Source organism: Ambystoma mexicanum, chromosome 8, assembly GCF_040938575.1.
Source record: "Ambystoma mexicanum isolate Mex_15411 chromosome 8, UKY_AmexF1_1, whole genome shotgun sequence".
NCBI lineage: Eukaryota > Metazoa > Chordata > Amphibia > Caudata > Ambystomatidae > Ambystoma > Ambystoma mexicanum.
Window position 1 is genome coordinate 590,311,293 of NC_090929.1, and position 20,537 is coordinate 590,331,829.

At 41.7% G+C, this 20,537-nt stretch overlaps 1 protein-coding gene across 2 annotated transcripts in view; it reads right to left on the reverse strand.

Moving 5' to 3' along the window:
* The window catches only part of ACOT7 (acyl-CoA thioesterase 7), a 1,725,032-nt gene that overhangs the window by 910,039 nt on the left and 794,456 nt on the right, over positions 1 to 20,537 (reverse strand). Inside the window, exon 6 of one of the 2 annotated variants that reach the window (XM_069610291.1) lies at positions 8,697 to 8,711. The exons of the other annotated variant lie outside the window; for it this stretch is intronic. Within the exon in view, the coding sequence (XP_069466392.1) occupies positions 8,697 to 8,711 (15 nt within the window). The remainder of the gene's footprint in view (positions 1 to 8,696; positions 8,712 to 20,537) is intronic. 2 annotated transcript variants of the gene reach the window in all.

The window sequence follows — 20,537 nt, forward strand, 5'->3', positions numbered from 1 at the left end:
GGAATGAAGAATACAGGTTAACCCAAAAAGACATTAGCGTGCCGCACTTCGCGCTGAACCTACATTTCTTCATACGCTCCGCGTCCATAAATCCCGGCAAGAGCCGAACCCAAGCAGCGCACTCAGCGAACCTCTGCATACCTAAGGGGGAGACAATCAGGGAAATACATTAATAGCCCGAAAGAAAGCAAAGGCCCTCAAAGACTACTACAATCGAACTTACCTCTTTAAAGACACTTGAATGGGTTGGCATCAGTGAAGTTAACTCGGTCGCTTCAACCCGCAGAAACTACGCGCCCCTGCGCAGAAAGCAGGACGGAGAGCACGCCAGACATCATAACAAGGTGAGGAGGGGGGCCTTCAGGTCGAGTCCAAGGGGCTGGTGGGAGGAAACGAAATCTGATCCTAAGCCCAGTCCTCCTGTGTTTTCAGGCCCACCTGCCATAGAAGACATCATCCCGAATTGAGTACATCTGGGGGGAATCCGGCAACCTGGGCATACAGGCGTCCCCGTGGATATCAGGTGAGCGTAACACATACAACCACCTACTGGTTATATTCCTTCCTTGGTGTCTCCTACAACAACCTCCTGTTTTTATAACTCCACCTTCTTCCTCCTTCAGATCTTCCTCCTTAAGTCGTCCTGGCTTTTGTCCACCTACACCTTACTCCTTCTGATTTTCTACCAACTCCCTTTTTGCTCCTTGTCCACCTCTAGCTCTGTGTTATCCCTGGCCATCTTTCCGCAGCCTCCTTCTTCCTGCACCTCCACTATCTCCTTCTGCTTGCACCTCCACCCAAAACTCCTATGTTCCTTCTTAACACCTACACCCATGTCAAAAGACCTGCTATATAGTGGGATGGAAGTCCCCCCAGGTGGATTGCTCTGGTTTAACCACACTCAGGTCTTTTACTGGGTCTGACACTGTGTTGGTTAGGGCTTAACTGGTTGCGAGTACCCTGCTGGTTTTGTGGCCCCACTCCTCTGTGTGGGGCCACAGTTCGAGCCTTGAAAAAGGCTTGCAGCCATCCTGCATCTCGACTTTCACGACACAGGGAGTGGGACTGCGATAGTGGAGCCTTACTATGTTATTTCAAACAGCATTTCTCTGTTGCATGTGTGAGTATAGCAAACACAGATTTCTTAGTCTGCAGTTATTACGTAAGCATCTTCCATGCAGGGCCCAATATCCCTGCAAAGGGCAAAGTATTTCTCAAATTCTACTGCTTCTACTATGGTCCAACCTTCCCGGGTAGGTCTCATACCACTCTGCATAGATCTACAAACAGCATGTAGACACTCTTTCTGGAGATGGGTGTTTCACAGCTGTTGCAGATACCAATCTTTAGGAATAATTGCCCCATAGAGGTGTTGTGTTCCTAATGTACAACCCATTCTTGAATGATAGGGGCAGGTTCCGGATCAAAGCAATTAGCCTCTGTCAACTGACTGTGGGATCGTCCGGTAGGCCAGGATATCCTCCTCTCACTGCTCCAGTCCCAGCATCATGTAGCTGGTAGAGACACCCAGCCTCTGTGGTCACCCCATCCATAACAGTAGGATCAGTCAGGGGACTTTGCCAGATAAGTTGCCTGCTTGAGTGTTTGGTTGGCTAGGATGATTTGTAATATTGAAATCAAAATGAGAAAAGGCCAGAATCTATCAGGAGTCTCTGACTGATGTATCCAAGGGTCATTGGGTGTGGAAGGATTATATGGTCTGCACAGATAATGTTGGTGCATTTAGCCTCTTCCAACAAACAGTGTCTAAATGTGGGTTCACTCGTTCCCTCTCTCTAACTTGGATTGAGATGGCTAGTTTCCTTGGTACTAATGTGTTGGTAGGTGTATGGGAAATGGCCAAACTAGTCTGTTCATCATTGCATCATCTTTTTTTTCAGTTTTGGTTAAGGGAGCGTGCATGCTCCCTTATAATGGCATGGGCTCTGGTACTGACTCAGCATGTGGAAGAGGGAAAGTTGTAGGCCCGGTCACGGAGTGTCTCTTGGCAATGTTCTTGACGATGTTGATCAAAGAAGATAACTAGATCTATCAGGGAAGCAAATGTGTGGGGAGTCAGTCATCTTTCTAATTCGTTTTCTTATGTCTTCACATGGAGCCTAGTGAAAATGTGCTAAAAAGATGTTGTTTCAATCAAAATCAGCAGTCAAGTATTCAAGATTAGTGCTATGGATTGCTTTATCTCGGGTTCTTTGTCAATCTAGTAGTCATTAATGCGTGTTAGATTGCCAGTAGTCCGTTCCTGAAAAGGGAGCTGTAGTTCCTTCCTATCAGCGAATGTCATTGTTGAAATGCAGTGATGTACAAATAAGTGTGATGCCCTGAATGCTGCATCCTCTGTAATATTTGCCAAGAAATATGCAGTTTTAGATTGGTTGATAGGAAATGCAGCGGTTTGGAACAGGATTTGCATTTAGCACTGGTTTACAAATCTGCAGAATTTCCTGGAATCTCCAATGAACTTATCTGAAACAGGAAGAGGAACCACCAATACCCTACCCTTTAGCTGATTGTTTGACTTGCAATTTAATGCCTAATAAATGTCGCCTTAATCCACTATTCTGCACTTTCATCAAGTTAGGATAGCACAGGGACAACGTGCTGGCCTTGGAAGCAAGGCCACGCAGAGCAACAGGTATGGTATTAGGCGTGTTATAAAAACCAATTAAATACCTAAATAAAATAGCTTGTCCTGAACACTTTGCAGTGACTGGAAGAGGTCCTCAGTGCCCATCGTCAGCGTACCTTAGTAGACTTCACAATACTGTTAAGGCTCCGCAACGGAATGGTACAAAGATGACAACAGTAAATGCAGGACTCTGAGTAGCTGGACCACAAGGGTGGTACTGCAGCAATGAGAAAAACTGGAGTGTAACAAACAGCTTACGCCTCTCAGTCATATGAGGGTTGCAGATGCGAAGAATAAGGAAGTGGAAGTACTGTAGGGAATTTGAGGAGTAAATGATGGTGGCAGAAAATAAATTAATCAGAATACCAGTGGAAACAGGTAAACCGAATACTACAGTACCCACAGGACATCTCCTCTCATCTCAGGTGCCACCTAGACTTCCATCTTGAACATCAGGTCCCTGGTGTTCGAAGCATGCAAAACCATGTCCAGAGCTACTCTCCTACACTGAATGCAGAATGAAGATAAGAAAATTTAGACATGACACCCTTGACTACGCCAGAGATATTGTCTACTCCTGGCAAGAGTATTACAACAATAACAGACCTACCCCTAGACCAAACAAACCTTCTAAACCACAATCTGAAAACATTAATACAGAAAGCAGTGACATCACCAGTGGGGAACTAGAGGAAAGACCATCTACAAGTACTCCGGCTATCCCAACTTCAGTTTTGCCCAACATACCAACAGCCTCTGCAAGCTCAGCAACCACACCGACACCTGAAACTTTTTTAGGCGACGGAAAGCCAGACGAGGCAAAAAGAAAACCCAGACAGAAAAACAAGCATTAAAAGACCCTATAGTCATCAATATTTCTTCAAAACAACTCTCACAATCACAAATGGACAACCTAAACTTAGGAATATCCTTTATTCCGACGAACAACACTAGTTTATTCGAAGAAGAGATCAATTTGTTTAAACTTGTTCGGAAAATGGAACTTAGATTATTCTTTGACGATTTGACAGAAGGCACAGAGGAAAGAAAGTCCTCAGAATATTTGGAAATGAAAGACAAAAGCAATTTTTATCCCCAAATCAATCACCCATTGGTGAATCTATTTAAGATCAAGACCACTAAAGCCCTTAAAAGCCTGAAATATACTACCAGCAGTACGCTGAACACCAGGAAACACCAGCTCAATATCATCAAAGACCTAGCATCTGACAACAGCCTGACCATCAAACAAGCTGATAAAGGCGGAGCTCTTATCATCATGGACACTTTAAAATGCAACAAAGGATGTCATAAATTGCTATCAGACCAAGAAACCTATCTAAAGCTAGATGGGGACCCAATTCTATCAATCAAAGAAACTATCAAAAAGATAATTGATAAAGCGGAGGATCTAGATTGGATCTCAGAAAGAACAAGTAACTATCTAACCAACAGACATCCAGTGACTCCGGTCTTCTATGGCCTTCCAAAAATTCATAAAAACAGAACGGACCCACCCTTGAGACCAATAATAGCAGGCACTGATAGTGTCTTTCAACCGCTTGCAATATATTTGGACACAGCCCTACAGCCTTTTATACAAATGACAGAAACTTACCTTAAAGACACCACACATTTTCTACAGATCATTAAACTGATCAAAACAGATGAACCAAATCTACTACTGTTCACCATGGATGTAAGCAGTCTGTACACATCTATTCCGCACAACCAAGGCATTGAAGCTCTAGAATGGTTCTTACTCAAATACCAGGACATCAATATACACAAAACTTTCGCCATTGAACTCATCAATCTCATTTTGTACAATAATTATTTCCCCTTTAACAATCAATAATATCTTCAAAAATCAGGAACTTCTATGGGTTCATCTGTAGCCCCATCATATGCAAACATTTTCATGTATAGATTCGAACGAACATTTGTTTTGGACAATCCTATCTGGAAGGACAAAATCAAGAGCTGGTTCCGATATATCGACGATATATTCGGCATCTGGATTGGCACAGAATCAGAACTTATGCTTTTCTGGAAATATCTCAACGAATATAATGACAGGATTCAGTTTACTATAGAAATTGGTAAACCATCATTCAATTTCTTGGACATGACAATTGAAATTACCAACTCAGGGTTCAATACAAAAATGTACAGAAAACCCACAGATGTGAACAGTTCCCTGCATTTACACAGTTTCCACCCCAAACATCTCAAGGACAATCTACCCTATAGCCAATTGCTTAGATTAAAAAGGATAACTTCAGACACAGAGAAACTACAGGATGAATATGCCACTCTCAAAAACAGATTTATGGACAGAGGCTTCCCAGAAGAGTTATTGGACAAAACAATTAGAAGAACTGAGATACAAAGTCGAGAAGAATTTCTGACTCAAAAGACCAAACAAGTCAAAACTAACCTAACGCACAGCCTAAAATACTCCAGCCAAAGCTTTCAAATCAAGCGAATAATCCATAAAAACTGGGATTTAATCAAAACAGACCCACAACTGAATTCCCTTTTTCCGGAACCACCAATATTAGCATTTAAAAGAGGAAACAACTTCAGAGATCGACTTATTAAAGCAGAGACAAGAAATAAACCTACTCAAACATTCCTGAGCAAACCTAAACATGGTACTTTTCCATGTCTTAGTTGTCAACATTGCTCCAATGTGATTAAAGGGGATCATATTAGACATGCTATTAGACATGCAAATACAGGCAAGAAAATTCCATTGAGAAACTATGCAACCTGTGACTCTAAAAATGTCATATATGCACTACATTGCCCGTGCGGGAAATATTACGTAGGCAAAACAACGAGGAAGCCAAAAGAAAGATGGACGGAACATAAATCCAACATCAGAACAAAAAACATCAAATCACCCGTCTACAGATCGTAATCACAATATTGCACAAATGAGGGTAGTAGTTCTGGAAGTTCTACCCCCCTACCCAGAGGTGGGGCTATTGAAAAAAGACTTTCACAAAGAGAACTGTACTGGATCCATCGACTCGACTCATTAAACCCATTAGGTATTAATGAGGACTACTATTTAGGGCCTTTCCTATAAACATCTATATTGAAAAAAACCCTGATCCACACCGCTACATCCAAAACTATTCAAATTGAGCCATTGCAGAATCTAATAACATCAGATTGTGAATCCTGAAATGGGACAGCGTTTGAATTTCTTTGTGACTAGATTCACAGATGTACCTATCCATTGATGACCGTGTATAAATCTGTTTCACCATGTCTTACCATTTACAGATAGGAAACACTCACTTGTCTCTTGGTCTAAATATATACAATAACATCTGTATACATTCTAATTTAGACCTATCTTTGAGTCATAGTTACACTCCATAGAATGTGAATCCTCTAATGGAACAGCAGTGTTTTTGAATCTCATCAAAACCTCTCAATTTTGTAATCTTGTAACTTGTTAATACTGTTGTTTAATTTATACCAACACATTGAAAACATATAAACATATTCCGGCACTCCGTTACCTTGTTGTCATGGACTGTCACTTGAATCCCCACTAAAAAGATTTTTTGACTGACTATGTAGTTACCGTGACACTTACAATCGTGCATCACCCTGCACACGAAATATTCAATCTTTATTGGCAAAATGCAATTAACCAATAAATATGACATTTCATGACTCCCGATTCATTGCCGACATAGTAATCGCTTCTTTTGTTTACTCAATTACTATATAGTAAACATTGTCGCACTACGCGTGCGCGTTACCCGAGAGGACTACTTTTTTAGGAGCAAGCATTTGCACGCCTATGTCATTGCTATGACGGTATAAATAGTAAACATACACTGCAGTCCAACAAGCTCCAGCACGACGGCGTCAGCTACTGCGACAGTTACAGCGTCCCGCGATTCTTTGTTTTTAAGTAAGTCCTCATGAGCACAGGCTCATACAGCCACTACTCTGTGCTTTATAAGCACCTTACTAAAACGATACTTACTTATCTTTCCAGTTTCGAGGCATCCGCTCAGTGACACTTTGAATGTTCACATCGATCTTCCTGTTCCCAATCTACCTCCACCTCCTGATTGACGGTTTTTACGTATCCCTAACAGGTTAGCCCTTTTTCTCTATACACCCGTCTTTTTACAGATAAGACTTGCTAAACTTAGTAACATAGACAGATCGAATATGTCCAAGCAATTATAAGTGTCTTATTGTCCAAACAAACAAATGTTTAGCAATTCTCTGCAATTCTTCACCATAGTAAAAGCATTATCACTATTCACTTTTGCGAAAACTTTGACTTATTATATACTTCTCTCAAGCCATTATGTGCTTTCCTTTCCATAGGCAACTACGTGCATTTGTTATACCAGTCCTTTTTTTGATGTTGAGGGACAAGACAACCAGTGGAACCTTTAAATCTACACACAAGGTTAGCAAGCTAACTCTTTTTAGATTTACACTCTCTAAATTGTAGGATTACTTATAAAATAATTTCACAACAGTATGCATAAAATTGCAATTTACAAAAAAAATGTATTTCCTTACAAAATGGTTGAGATAAGATATACTATGATGAGGATATTTTGTCATTGTTTACATTGAAACTTCAAGCTCTGAATGTTGAATTAATTGTTGATTGCCAATTTTTACTTATTCTAAAAAATATTTTTTCCATAGAAATGATGAAAATTCTCGAATTATGTACCCCTGATGAAGAGAGAAATCTCGAAACGCGTTGGGTGATCGCATTATGAATTAAAACCAAATTCTTGTGTGAAAATCTTGTTATATTTACATTATGTTTTGATTGAAAATTGTTGTTCAATCTGACCCATAACAAATTAAGAATTTATGAACTTTCCTAAAAACATATGAAGTCCTTTGGTGACTCTAGATGACAGTGTCACATTACATTGTCTCATGAGAGTACACCTCATTGTGAAATTATTTTTCTGTTTATACAGATCTTGGATAGTGTGCAGGGGACGGGAGTTCCCCAAGTTGGGAACATCCACCTTCTTTTTTTTTTATCTGCTGCTTCATGATGGCAGGTACCAGCATGAGAGACTCCATAATGGGAAGCTGGAAATCCAGGACCTTGGTAAGGTGGAAGAACAACCTGCATCATGAAGAATAGCTCATAGATGAATGTTTGGAGGGTTGACAGCCAAAATAAGAACATCTCCTTGTTTCCCTGGAGACAACGTGCTCATTTGGAAATTGGCCTGTAGTTAGACAGGGCCAAGTCAATCTGGGCAAGATGATTTTTGTCCTGTGTTCAAGGTCATCACAGTGACAATATTCTCTCAATGTTGCTCTGAATGGACCAATGTGACCCTTTGCATTAGTGACTTACAATTTCTAAAAGAGATCCTGTGGCCATGGCCAGTGTTTGCAGTTAACATATGCACAATGTAGCATGAACACTGATCTTTGCAAGGGAACAAAACGTGTACAGAAGTCATTATTTCCATTGCTTGGGCTCAATAATGCACGCAGATTTATACGAAGGAAATACACAAGTCTGAGACTTCACCCAGGTAGTCTGTGCACAGCTTTAAATATCACAGAAACTGGAGAGACTTAAGCCACAGGCAGACATCTACATCCTCGACGACAGGACAAATATAGCTCAAAATGGATCTTTTTAAGGACACTGACTGTGCAGATGCTTCGATGAAGTCAAACAGGGGGCATAAGGATGACTACTGAAGACAGAAAAACTGTGTTTTTAAGCAGGGCCAAAACTAAATTGTAGTCACCATATGAAGAGCTGGTTGGAATGGATAACGTATGACTGTGGAGGTAAAACAGTGAATAAGAAAGAAACAGTGGAAGTACAGCTGTAAAGTGAAGTCGCGTCCTGCATTTCAATAGATCGGAACACGAGGGCAATTGGTGGTCTGCATCGTGATATTAGAGCATGGCAAACATGGCAGCCATGTTGCACGCATTACTTTCATTCATCAGCGAGAGAAAACTGGCAATCACATTTTAGACTCGGTGCAGATAGTCAGCTTACCTTTGGTTTGTCTATCTGAAGCAGGCATAGAAAAAGAAATAGGAGAAAATATTTAAGACAAGTATCCACGTTATGTACCTCTCTGATAAAATATCCAGTATTTTACGAAGAGCTATCACAGATGGTGAAAGTTGAATTTTAGCATTATGCTAATACAATACCTACCACAAAACGTTTACCTAACAGAACATATACTGAAATGATGTACAACACAGGGGCAGTGAAGTAATTATTATAATAGCTTGCTGTATCTAGTGCTTACAATATAGATTACACTAACACCCAATATTTAAAAGCGTTCGATACTTGTGTTGAGCACTGAACAGTAAGCAGATAACCCACCGACTTTTCGGTCTGCTTAGTGAGAACACATCTTAAAATAAACTTCTGCCTACTGCACTTAAACTTAGACGTACAGAGTAATGCAAATAAACGTAGACATAAAAGACATGTAGAAGCCCAGTGACGGGTGCAAATATGGCTGTCGATATACGGTTAACTGTGGGGAAAACAAATGTTTACATGTTTTTCAAACCTCCACAAATCCCTGTATTGCACATTTGAAAGAACAAGTCATTGAGCAGCAGGCAAGGTTTGAATCCATATGCATACACTCAGTATGAATTGATTACATTTTAGATGAATGAGTTGGAGAAAGCTCAAGTAAGTGAACGCCATTCTCCCACACCGTCCAGCTCAGTCACACAAATCTGGCAGCAAGTCTGCCTGCATCTGATTATGATGCAGGTGGAGATGCTTTGGATTCTTGGCCATCTGCAAGTTTTTTACACCTGCAAAAAACAATCGCATTCTATAGGAATCCGTGTAAGTGCCCCCCACCATGCAGAGACACGGCAGACAGCATTAATGATTGTTTGCATGCATTATTAACACCTCAACATGTAAACAAGCAATACTGCATGGAGAGGATTGCTAAAATGTATGCTTACATGTAAGCCTTCCTCTCTGTACACTAGTCAGGTAGATCCAAAAAAGACTCACTAAGTGTCCAGCAAAGGTTTCATTTTTAATGGGCCGAAGGCGAACAGAATCATTTTAGGGCTCATTTTGAATGTGGCCTAATGTAAGCAAAATGCATAAAGTCTTGCGCAAAGAATGCCACTTGCGTTTCCACGCTCCATTCCTCTCCGTCATACAAATATTCCCAGCATTTGCATTTACATGCATTTTCATGCTGGCGCAAATGCTCAGGATCCCTATAGAGTCTTTATGCGCCAGCAAAAAACAGGCGGACTCCATAGGGATCCATTGTAAACGCTGCCTGCCACGCATACATGGCAGGCAGCGTATACTTCATTGCTACGGCACAGTGCAAAAAAGTGGAGCAAAAGGCAGCGAACATGCTTGTGTGCTGCCTTTCGGCCTGGCACTTTTGAACTCTGTTGTGCAAATGTCTAGAATTCGGCAGCAAGGACCTGGGCACGCCAAGGTGCTAGCATACAGGTCCCCACTGCCGAATTACAGTGCAGTTCCAAAATGAGCCCCTTTGTGGTTTGTGACTCATACTCCGATTTTAATATTCTAATCAGACCTGAACAATAACATGCCATTGGTACAAAAAGAAGAAGTGAAAAATACCCCTTCACGTGTGGGCAAACGGTTGCCACCACACAAAACGTGGGTGATCCCCTAGTTACTATGGCTGGGCTGTTATAGTGACCTCCTACTGCCTCAGACTGGTAGGGGCTTTCTTTTGCACCTTGGCTGGATATGTGGTTCCCACACTGCACAATTAAGTCATTACTGCATACTTTGGCTGTTGTTCCAGTGAGAAGTGGAAACGAGAAACATGTTCAAGTGTCAACCAGACACATGGGGCGGGGGGACCACTGTGATCAATTAAGGCAATGCTCAGGGCTTCTGTTGGCTCTTTTTGGCATTTAAAGACCAGGACAGACCAGAATGCTATGACTTGAAGTGCTGGTGCAGCAGATGTATTTTGAAACATGCTAATGGTATTTTTATTTTTATTGAAGGTCACCTGAAGTCAAACAATCTGTACACTCTGTGTCCAGGCTGGGCTTTTGTTTTAAAGATGTCCATGTGTTACTTTTCCATTTTATTCTCAGACTTGAAAACATGATGGGCAGAAGTCTGTCTTCTTACCTAACCATTAACTACAGTTTTTTTCATAAACATCATTTTATCTGAACATGTTAAAAATAGAAGTATTCAGACTTCCACAAAAGGTCCCGAGTTTCAAAATGTGAAGCTTGGGATTGTACTTCAGTCCTCTCCAAAACGTTAACTAAAACGGTTTCCTGTCAAGTGACTTTAACAATACCAATATCTATGCAGCAAAAATGTTATTGTGCTGTGTTGCCGACAGGTGTTCTTTTAGAAGTAATTTTTTATGAAAAGACTTATCTAAATATATAGGCGGTAAGGTGTTAAAATGGGCCTGAAGGGGGTTGGAGGAGTGATAATATGATATATAGAGAAGAGTTTTTTTTCGAAATTATTACTTGTGCAGCGTTAGAAAAGCATTTACGGATGTGCTGTTCTCTTCTCTATGGCATAGGTGGTGTTGCCTTATTCCAACGACAATATTGGATGGCTTTTAAGAAAACTGACATAGTCGACACACATTCACTCCACACAAGTGTGTATCCATGAAGGAATACAGTGTCCACAATCATTGTGGCTTTGATCTACCTTAACTAGTCCATAGGTGATAGGCCGGATAGGCTGTTTGTATGTACTGTTTCCCCGAAGAAGCTCCTAGAAGCGTGTGACAATAATTAGAAGGAACGAAACATGTTGGGTTCAGATATAAACACCCACATTGTTGTGGTCGTCCAACAATAAATTGATGGACAAAATGTAAGTAAAAGAGCACTTTGCCTTTACATACAGCAGAGATTAACTCTTGAGGATAACTTGTGCAATTGTGGACTTTTATAGACCAGTTTTTAGAATGAATGGTCTGTGTCAATTGAATATGTTGTGATTTGTGTATGACTTTTTATTAATTGCTGTACTTTGCACAAGCACAAGCCACTTTTGTGGTGGGATGCACTGGCCACTTTGTAAGGCACAGGTCACTTTCTGTGCTTTTATATTATACGAATAATGTTGTTTGTATAGAATATTGAATAAAACAGAATTGTTGAAGAATTGATGAGGTGTTCCCTTGTTAAGGTTGAATCTTCCTTGGCAATAAGGCACCTCTGGTGAAGTGGGTTCATAATGAGTATATCATAGGAACACCTATTGAGTGATCCCCATAGAGATATAGAGGTTGTGAGCTGCTTTAGATTGTTTGTGTCTTATAAACCCGGGGTGATCATGACCTCACATCTTTCCCTTGTGTCCCTTAGTGTTAGGAATGTTTATTGCAAAGGGGCATGCTGTATGTGAAGGGTTTCTAAGTGTATACGTTCACTGATTACTATTTAATTTGCCTCCGAGTCCACTTTTTTGAGCAGATTCATTTGTGTTTCAAGCTTGTTCTCTCCATTCTGGAAGAGAATACTGTCTGGAACGTTGGGCTCGAATGATTTCAGTGCAGTAGAAAGAGCAGGTTGTTCAGTAAACTGAGATGTTTTCCAAAAGTTATCAAGGTTTTCCCTACTGCCACATGTTAACCTAACTAGCTCAGGGGAGGAGATGGAAAAGGATGGTTTATTGAAGATTATTTCCAGAGGAGCCCAACAAACACTGTAAACGGGCCCAGTCTATACTTAACCCAGCAATTTTCAAAAGTGTGCAGGCATTGCACAAGAAATGGTTGCGCAGCAGTCTCTGGGCTGTGTCCTCAGCAGGGAACCTGCATGCTGAAACCCGCCCTAACCTGGAAGAGGTTTAAGGGTGACCCAATTACCCCTACTATAGAAATGTCCCTTCATGGTCATTTGCCGCGGAGGTGTCCTTGGTTGCTGCTACTCTTTGAGAACACTGGTGCTTACATTGACTGGTGCCTACATTGTTGGCTTGCAGCCTGAAATAATCCCTCATTTCTCCTCTGTGTGTGAGGTGGTTTTACTGTTGCCTGCACCTCTACAAAGAACACCAGCATATTTATGTAGAGCCAGATTTGACATATTTACTTTATTCATTCTGTCCATCCAACTATGTGCCCTTTGCTACTAAAAATATTCAACTTGTACATGTTTTACTCGTTGATCAGTCTACCACCTGCATTGGCTTGCAGCTCCAGATTTATTATAATAATAATAATTCTCATTTATATAGCGCTACGAACCCTCACGCCCCTGAGCGCTGTTATTATTACCCAGAGTGTGTGGTGCTCGTTTATCGACCTCGGAAGGATGAAAGGCTGAGTTTGTCCCTGCCGGAATTCGAAACTGCCTTGGCAAGGTTTGCACACATGTCATAGTGACCGCTCTACCCGCTGTGCTATCTGACTGGCTCAATTATAACTTGGAAATGTACCTGCTGTACCATACAAAACACGGCGGGTGTTGTAAGCCACCATATCTAGCAGGCTTGCCTGAGCATGCGCTCAAGCCCCTAATGCATCACAAACTGCTTGAACTATAGATTATAATACTCCTCAACTGCCTTGGAATCCCGCTGAGGATAATTAGCTCAACACATACTCTTATTTTTGGCCTCCTGCTAGAATGTCGTCTACATATAATGGACGACAAATCCCCCCAAACAGGCAGGATTTTCATGTGAGGGAATGCAACGTTTTGACGGAATATCATACCATGCTTGAGGCTCACGCTTACAAAACTCCCACCCATGTCTACACTTGTCCTCTGCTTCGAGGATGACTTCCGTTTTGAAACGCCCTGCACTTGCGAGATCTGAATGACACCTGGCCTACTAGGATCGTTGTCTGTCTCCCCTTGCTCACCCCCCACCCCCCGCCTCGTTGCGCCTTGAAACACTTGTGTATAGGCGCGTTATAAATGCCATATCATATCATATATGTTGGGCTCATCACAGCTCAGTCCTTTAATACTACTGCTATCCCCTCCCCACAAAATCACTGGCAAGCAGCTATCTCGGTGTGTGAGAGCTTAAAAAAAACGACAAATAAAATAAAAATAAGTAAAAATATTCGGCCAACAGAATGGAGACCCGACATCCAGGAACCCAGTACATTCTGAAGATAATATTTGGAAGATATAGATGATGTATTATTCTAGAAATATATAACTGGAATCGGGTACGTACTAGCTTAACTCAATCTTTTATGAAATGTACAGGGTGCCCATGACACATCTCAACCAACACTATATCACTGGATGCCATATGTAACCAGCTGTACATACAACTTCACGAACCATCTACGAACGCGAATCAAATATGGCCCCGCCTGATGCATGTCCAACAGTGGACGAACAAACAGATCTCTTTTACTGACTCCAAAGCCTTTTAATTCAACTGGCTAAACTCTATGAGCCCCCAATCACAAAACATCCAGAACATGTAACGGCTAGTAATTCTTTTTGACCCTCGACCCACGTGTGATTTCCCCGAAAGCTAACATCACCACCTTTGCATCTCCAGAGGCACTCTGCCTGCACTCTCCATGTTGTATCGTGTTCGTGTACAAGGGGTTCCAGGCAGAAACCATCAACAACCTCCACTATGGTGAAAACTATGCTGCCTGGATCATCTTTGAAGTATGGCATTCCGACCACATCACTCTGGCGTGAAAGTCCTTACACCGTCCCCTGGAGCTCGCGCCAAAGCAGTCCAAAGTTGTGTGCCTCAATACATTTACAAGAACCCAGACCCTTATATGCTGCACAGACACCTAAAATAGTGAACCTGCTTGAGGTTAGGCCAGGAAAAGGCAGGTTGAGCAATTAAACAATTATGGGTAGCACCCTAAGGTGCCCCAAACAAGGGGTACCACAGTGGCCGTACAAAGATAATATCTGACTCCATTACCGGGGGGTGGGGGCTTCACAAAATGGCCCTTTGAATGAGGGTGTATAATTCCTAGCACTAGCTCTGGTGGGGACACATTCCATGTGTAACCCATTGCTCCTTCACCGCACACTTGAAGACAACACCTATGTGCCACAGAGTAATAAAAACGCCTTTGTGGCGGTCAGTAGAGAGCTTGCCTTCAGCTTGACAGTCATTGCCAGCAGCCATCATACTCAACATAGATGGGAACACAGCTGGAAGTGGGCCTCAGCAACCCCATGTATCATCCATATTGCCTCGATAAACCCTTTAGTTTACCCCCACTTCTTGATCCTTAGCTCTCTGAGAAGCGGCTCAGAAGAGGCATCAAAAGAATTCCACAACCACTAATATAATGGAATTCCACTTTCAGTCATGGCTTCTTTCCGGCAGCACTTTGCCTGTGGGGGAATTGGTGTATCACTGTTTCTATTATATACGCATAGGATTAAACACAGCAAGTACAACCCGAGCTACGAGCGTTCAGAAAATCTCTAAAAACGTTGCTTTTCAAGTAACTACCCTCCCTCTTGCATAGAATCCTCCACGTCTTGTCTTTTTCGTTTGTATTGCGTGTGTTAATGTCAGGGCCCTGATGCCCGCAGGATCCCGGCGCTCTAGAAATCAATAATAAAATAAAATAAATAAAGATGTACACCACCTCGAAGGGCAGTGTCATATTTTAACTCCTCCTGTCAATGGGATCCCATTTGCTGCTTGTGAGGCTAACCTGGCACGCCCTACTATCTGTCACTACACCAATCACTAGCATTGATGTAGATCCAGCCCGGGGCAGAGACGTTTTTATGGGAGGGCAAAAGAGGCACTTCCCCCGGGCCCCCAACTTGGAGGGGGCCCCACAAGGCTGCCTGATCTAAATAAGTAAGATTACATGTGTCACCAGACTTAAACAGCACACATCAGGATCTTTTGGCGTGCTGCAGAGGGTCTAAACCTATTATCTGTCGGTTGTTCTGCCTTGATCAATTCAACATGTAATGCTGGCTGTGTTCACTGCGGTATACATAATCAGTGTGCATAGTCAGTGTGCTCACTACTGCACAATTCTTGTAGCATTCCTTCTTTCCTATGCAAATTATTTTGATCATGCGCAATAGCCAAAGGTCTAATGCATATTGATAGTTTAGAAGTTAGCTCAGTGTGTTAAGCACTCATTGCAGAGATATGTGTTTATATGCAAGATTAGAATAGCATGTTCCATCAGGGATGGCTAAGCCTTTCCTATGACCGAAGTTTATAAACGTGCCTGCATATGTACTTGGTTTTGCAGCACAACAGGTGCTATTATCAGCAGTGTACCTGCACCACACAGGGGTTGCTATACAAACTAACATGTCATCATCGTATGATGGTCTAGAAATTGGCTTGTTCAAATGGGGTGTTGTAAAACGAAGGCAATCACCTCCAATGATGAGCATAAACGGTTAGTCAAAGAGGTAAATAAGTATCCAAATTTAAGACTGTGGAACGAAAGTGTTCATCCTTGTATCCAGGATTTGCCAGCAGACAATACAGTGATCCTGGTCGAATCATCTAATATCTCTTACATTACTGTGCTGTCTTCTGTGAGGTTTGCCTTCTCGCATGCTGGTGGGATCGTTGAGCCCATTGCTTGATCTTTTTTCTTATGGAGGCCATTTGAGTGGAAGGGGGTGTTAGACAGAACAGAGCGGACCAGATGTTATAGGCCTCAGGCAAGCATATTTTAAGGTCTGCTCATTTAACACAAAAAAACTGTTTGCTTTTTTTTGTAAAAGTCAAAGGTTTTTCTGCATGTTTATAAATGATAATTTCACAAGCCAGTATTTTGTAAGTATTTAAAGCTTTAAAATACAAAAGACAACCCCAGATTAAATCTGTTAAATCACATCAGTTGGTAAACGGGTACTTATATAGTTCCCTTGATGATGGAGAAACCGAAGCTAGAATCATTCCCATTTCGCATAACACCCTTCTATAACATTTTGTTTTAAAAAATTGTCATGTTCGTAATGTGATTTATGTACTTTCCAAGCCAGTTTTATAAAATGATATTATTTTAGTTCATGATAAGAACTGGAAAAGAAAGTTCTTAAATGCAGAAATTGCAGAGTTGGCACAAATCCCAGTTTCACCCCTTAACCAATGTGTGATCCTGGGCATCTAATTTAATCTTGTATTGCCTAACCTCTGAAAATTGTCAGTTCCTAAACCTTTCAAAATTGTCAGCCCTTCAGAGTGATATCCTTCTGAGGGTATGATCTTCAGAAAAGCCGCATTCAGGGTTTCACTGGCTATAGTGTTGCTTCCACTATAATAGTGAGCACTGACATATTGCACACCACAGGCATTTGTTCTTTTGATCTCTAATGGCAATACTATATGTAAACCATGTCCCACTTCTAATCTCTGTCTGAATACAGACACCTTCCTGGTGGCTTCTAATCTGCATCCACTATCCATGCTATGGTATGTGTAGCTTTCTCCTTCGTTCCAATTGGTCTCCTGTATCCATGCGTGAGCCCGTTTGCATTCTGTGAGGCAGCTAATGTGTGTCTATTCTGGGTTACATGTACCTTTTACATACAGTACTGCATTAATACTACAGGCTGTATAACTTCCTGGATGCTATTGATAACTAGTCTCCCGTATCTATGCTAGAATAGAAGTGACCTCTTTGTAGACTGCTAATGTTGGCCTTCAAATGCCACTTGTTTATCATTCTGATTAGAGCAAGAATGAAGTGGGTAAGGGGACTTAAAGGGAGTAAACATGCTTACTTTTGCATGCTGTGAGGGAGCATATCAATGTAGAGGTTGTGATCACGTCGAGGGGGGTAAAAGGAAGGGTGTGACCAGATATTCTTGATCACTTAATTTCTTTGGTTTGGTGGAGGGGGGCCCCAAAGATGTCCGTGCCCAGGGCCCCAAACGTGCTTAAAATGGCCCTGGGACTCACAGAATGCAAAGCTCAGCTAGAAAATAGCCAAGGACGTGATAAACGTGACTCTTTATGGCATGGGCCGTTTGGCAGCAATGCATTTCTCACTGGAAATCAACTGCCCACATGTTATAGCACACTCAGTGTACATTGAGTTTAAAAACAAAAGTGTGTACTCTGTTACAAGTGTACACCAATCTTTAAATGGTTAAAGGTTTGATCGCTTTAAGAAAGCATGTGTATTGTTATTTAACGTCACGCCGATATGTAATTCCATTTTCGCTTGATAAAACTCAACACTGTGAAGACCAGCTGTATATGAAGGAACCAAAAGGAAATCAGTCTTTCTGAGCACGCCAAATGAACTCATCTGCCCTTACTAAATGTTGCTAGGAAACCGTTTCGCAATTGCCTCAGACCATGTTCCCCTCACAAAGTTTAAAGCTAACCAAAATTAACAAGATAAAAAAACGTCTCATATAAGAGAGCGGACACTTTAATTCAAAAGCACAGCATCAATCTGCTCCGGTAGTCACAGCTGTCATTGTTTCTACCTGCGAGGCATTTCCAATTTCATATTGTTTTATGCCTTTTGGATCTCTCATGTCGCTTGTCTTGGCGTAATTGTAACACATAGATAACGGCTGGTGTGATGATAAACCGCCCTCTCTGCTGCTCGAGTGCTTGTAAGAGTGAAGAGGATACCAATGAGAGGGCTGGAAGTCACAATACAAATCTGAAGCCAGGTTCGGATTATTACCAAGCATTTGAAGTCCCATTTTACTGTTAGTCATGGAATTGCGCCTGCAAGGGAAGCCGGTTTATAGTTAAGGTGACACTTATCATCCATAGGAAATGCAAAGCCTATATGGCAAATTACTTTTGAACGTAGGACGCATCTGCACAATATTTGACATTCCCAATCTTGGGCTATGGCTCCACAGAACTGGACAATTTTGTGTAAATCCGGTTCACAGTTCAAAAGATATAAAGGGTGTGTTTTTCGCTTTTCATTTTTCCCGTAAGAAAAATGTCACATTTTTGCACAAGCGCACAGCCTAAACTGCTGGGCTTATTTGAACCGAATAAGAAATAAGCCTGGCACAAAGTGCTCTAAGAAAATCCTTCATTGGTTTGTGGTTATTCGCCTGGTAGTGTTTTTTAAATATGGAATAAAGCAGGGTGCGCTGGTATCAAGTTCTCAAATCGCTATTGGAAATTCCCCAAAATGATATAAGGGATGTAAATTGAACAGTTTTGAGGCCAGGGAGCAACTGGTGCCAGCAGGGAAGATATTTATATTATCGCACCTCCCTCTTCTTCATCACAGTACATAATTAGTAAATTTACCTGAAACCCTACATCCCTTTTCATCGTCCCTGTACTGAATAGTCAGCTTACCTATATACCCACACCTCAATCTTCCTAAACCACTAACTCAACCTCACTCTTCCTTATCACAGTACACCTCAACCATCAACATACTGTTCCTCATCACAGTACCCCACTACCACCATGTCACTCTTCTTCGTCACAGTGATCCACTATCTCCAACTCACTTTTCCTTTTCAAAGCCCCCCAACTACCACCACTTCACTCGTCCTCATCATTGTACCAGACTACCACCACATCACTCTTCCCAGTCACAGTACCCCACTACCAACCACTCAATATTCCTTGTTACAGAACCACACTACCACACCTCACTCTTCCTCGTTAGATTCCATCACTACCCCACTTTACTCTTCCTCATCGCAATCACCAACCACCCCATCTCAAACTTCCTTGTCACAGTCCCCCACCACCCCACCTCAGTCTTCCTCATTACAGACCACTAAAACCCCACCTCAATCATCCTCATCACAATCCTCCACTACCCTACCGCACTTTTCCTCGTCAAAGACCCCACTATCCCATCTCACTCATACTCATCACAGTCCCCCCACTACCCCTACCTCCTTTCCTGTGGGAGACATTTACCCATTTAGCAGAATTCCCCTCCATCTCCAAGCTGCACTTCAGCAGTTACCAGCAGAATGGCTGCGCTGGCTCCTTTTGAGCACTGTTGCCTCGCATCAACACTGTGTTTGCGGCTACAAAATGATAGTTGTGCTGTCTTGCCAAGCACCCAGTGGGCAAGATGGAAAAGGGGGCACACTGAGAAAAACTGCGAGTGTGTTTTCTTACACGCACCAAGAAGAAAATCAAAAAGCAGTGCTGCTTTGCTGCTAGCTCCACATTTCTACTTTGAAAAATGAAATCTTTGTCATTTGAAGTGATGGCACCCTGATGCTCTTTGTCATCTATTCAAACTCTACACAGTTCTGATCCAGGGAAATCCAGCTGTGCCCATCCACATTTAGATTGTGCTACGGTAAAAGAAAGCATTATCACTGAATAACAGGCTGTGTCAGGCATGATCTGGGAAATCATCAGAAACTTTACTCTCAGCCATGCAGAAAAACGCCTTACTTTTTGCTACAAAGTGTCAAAAATAAACCCTGAAGAAGCCCTAGCTCTCTGTGCATATGTCAATTTCAGTGAACCTTTGCCTTGAACATATTGCTGTGTGAGTGAAACTGATTAGGGCTGCAAACAATGTTTGGAATCCAGATGGGAGAGAAAACCAAATTTGAAAGGGGCATCCCAGCAGAATTCACCACGTGTCAAAATGTGCTTTTGCAAACAAGAAAAATGCCTATTTTAAAAGTATTTATTTATTTATTTATTCAGATTTGTAGAGCGCACATCAGCCCATGGGCATCGTGGCGCTTGTTACAGACAATATCTTAGTTACATAGGATACAGTAATTACATACAATACAGAATTTACAGTGGACATGCATACAGTATGATGTTGAATAAGGCCCTGTCCTTGCCTAGAAATGTAAGGGGGTTTGGGTAAAATCGAATATAATTTTTTATTTTCACAGACTTGCCTCAGCTTCAGAACAAAGTAAAATAAAATAAATAAATAAATGCATTGGC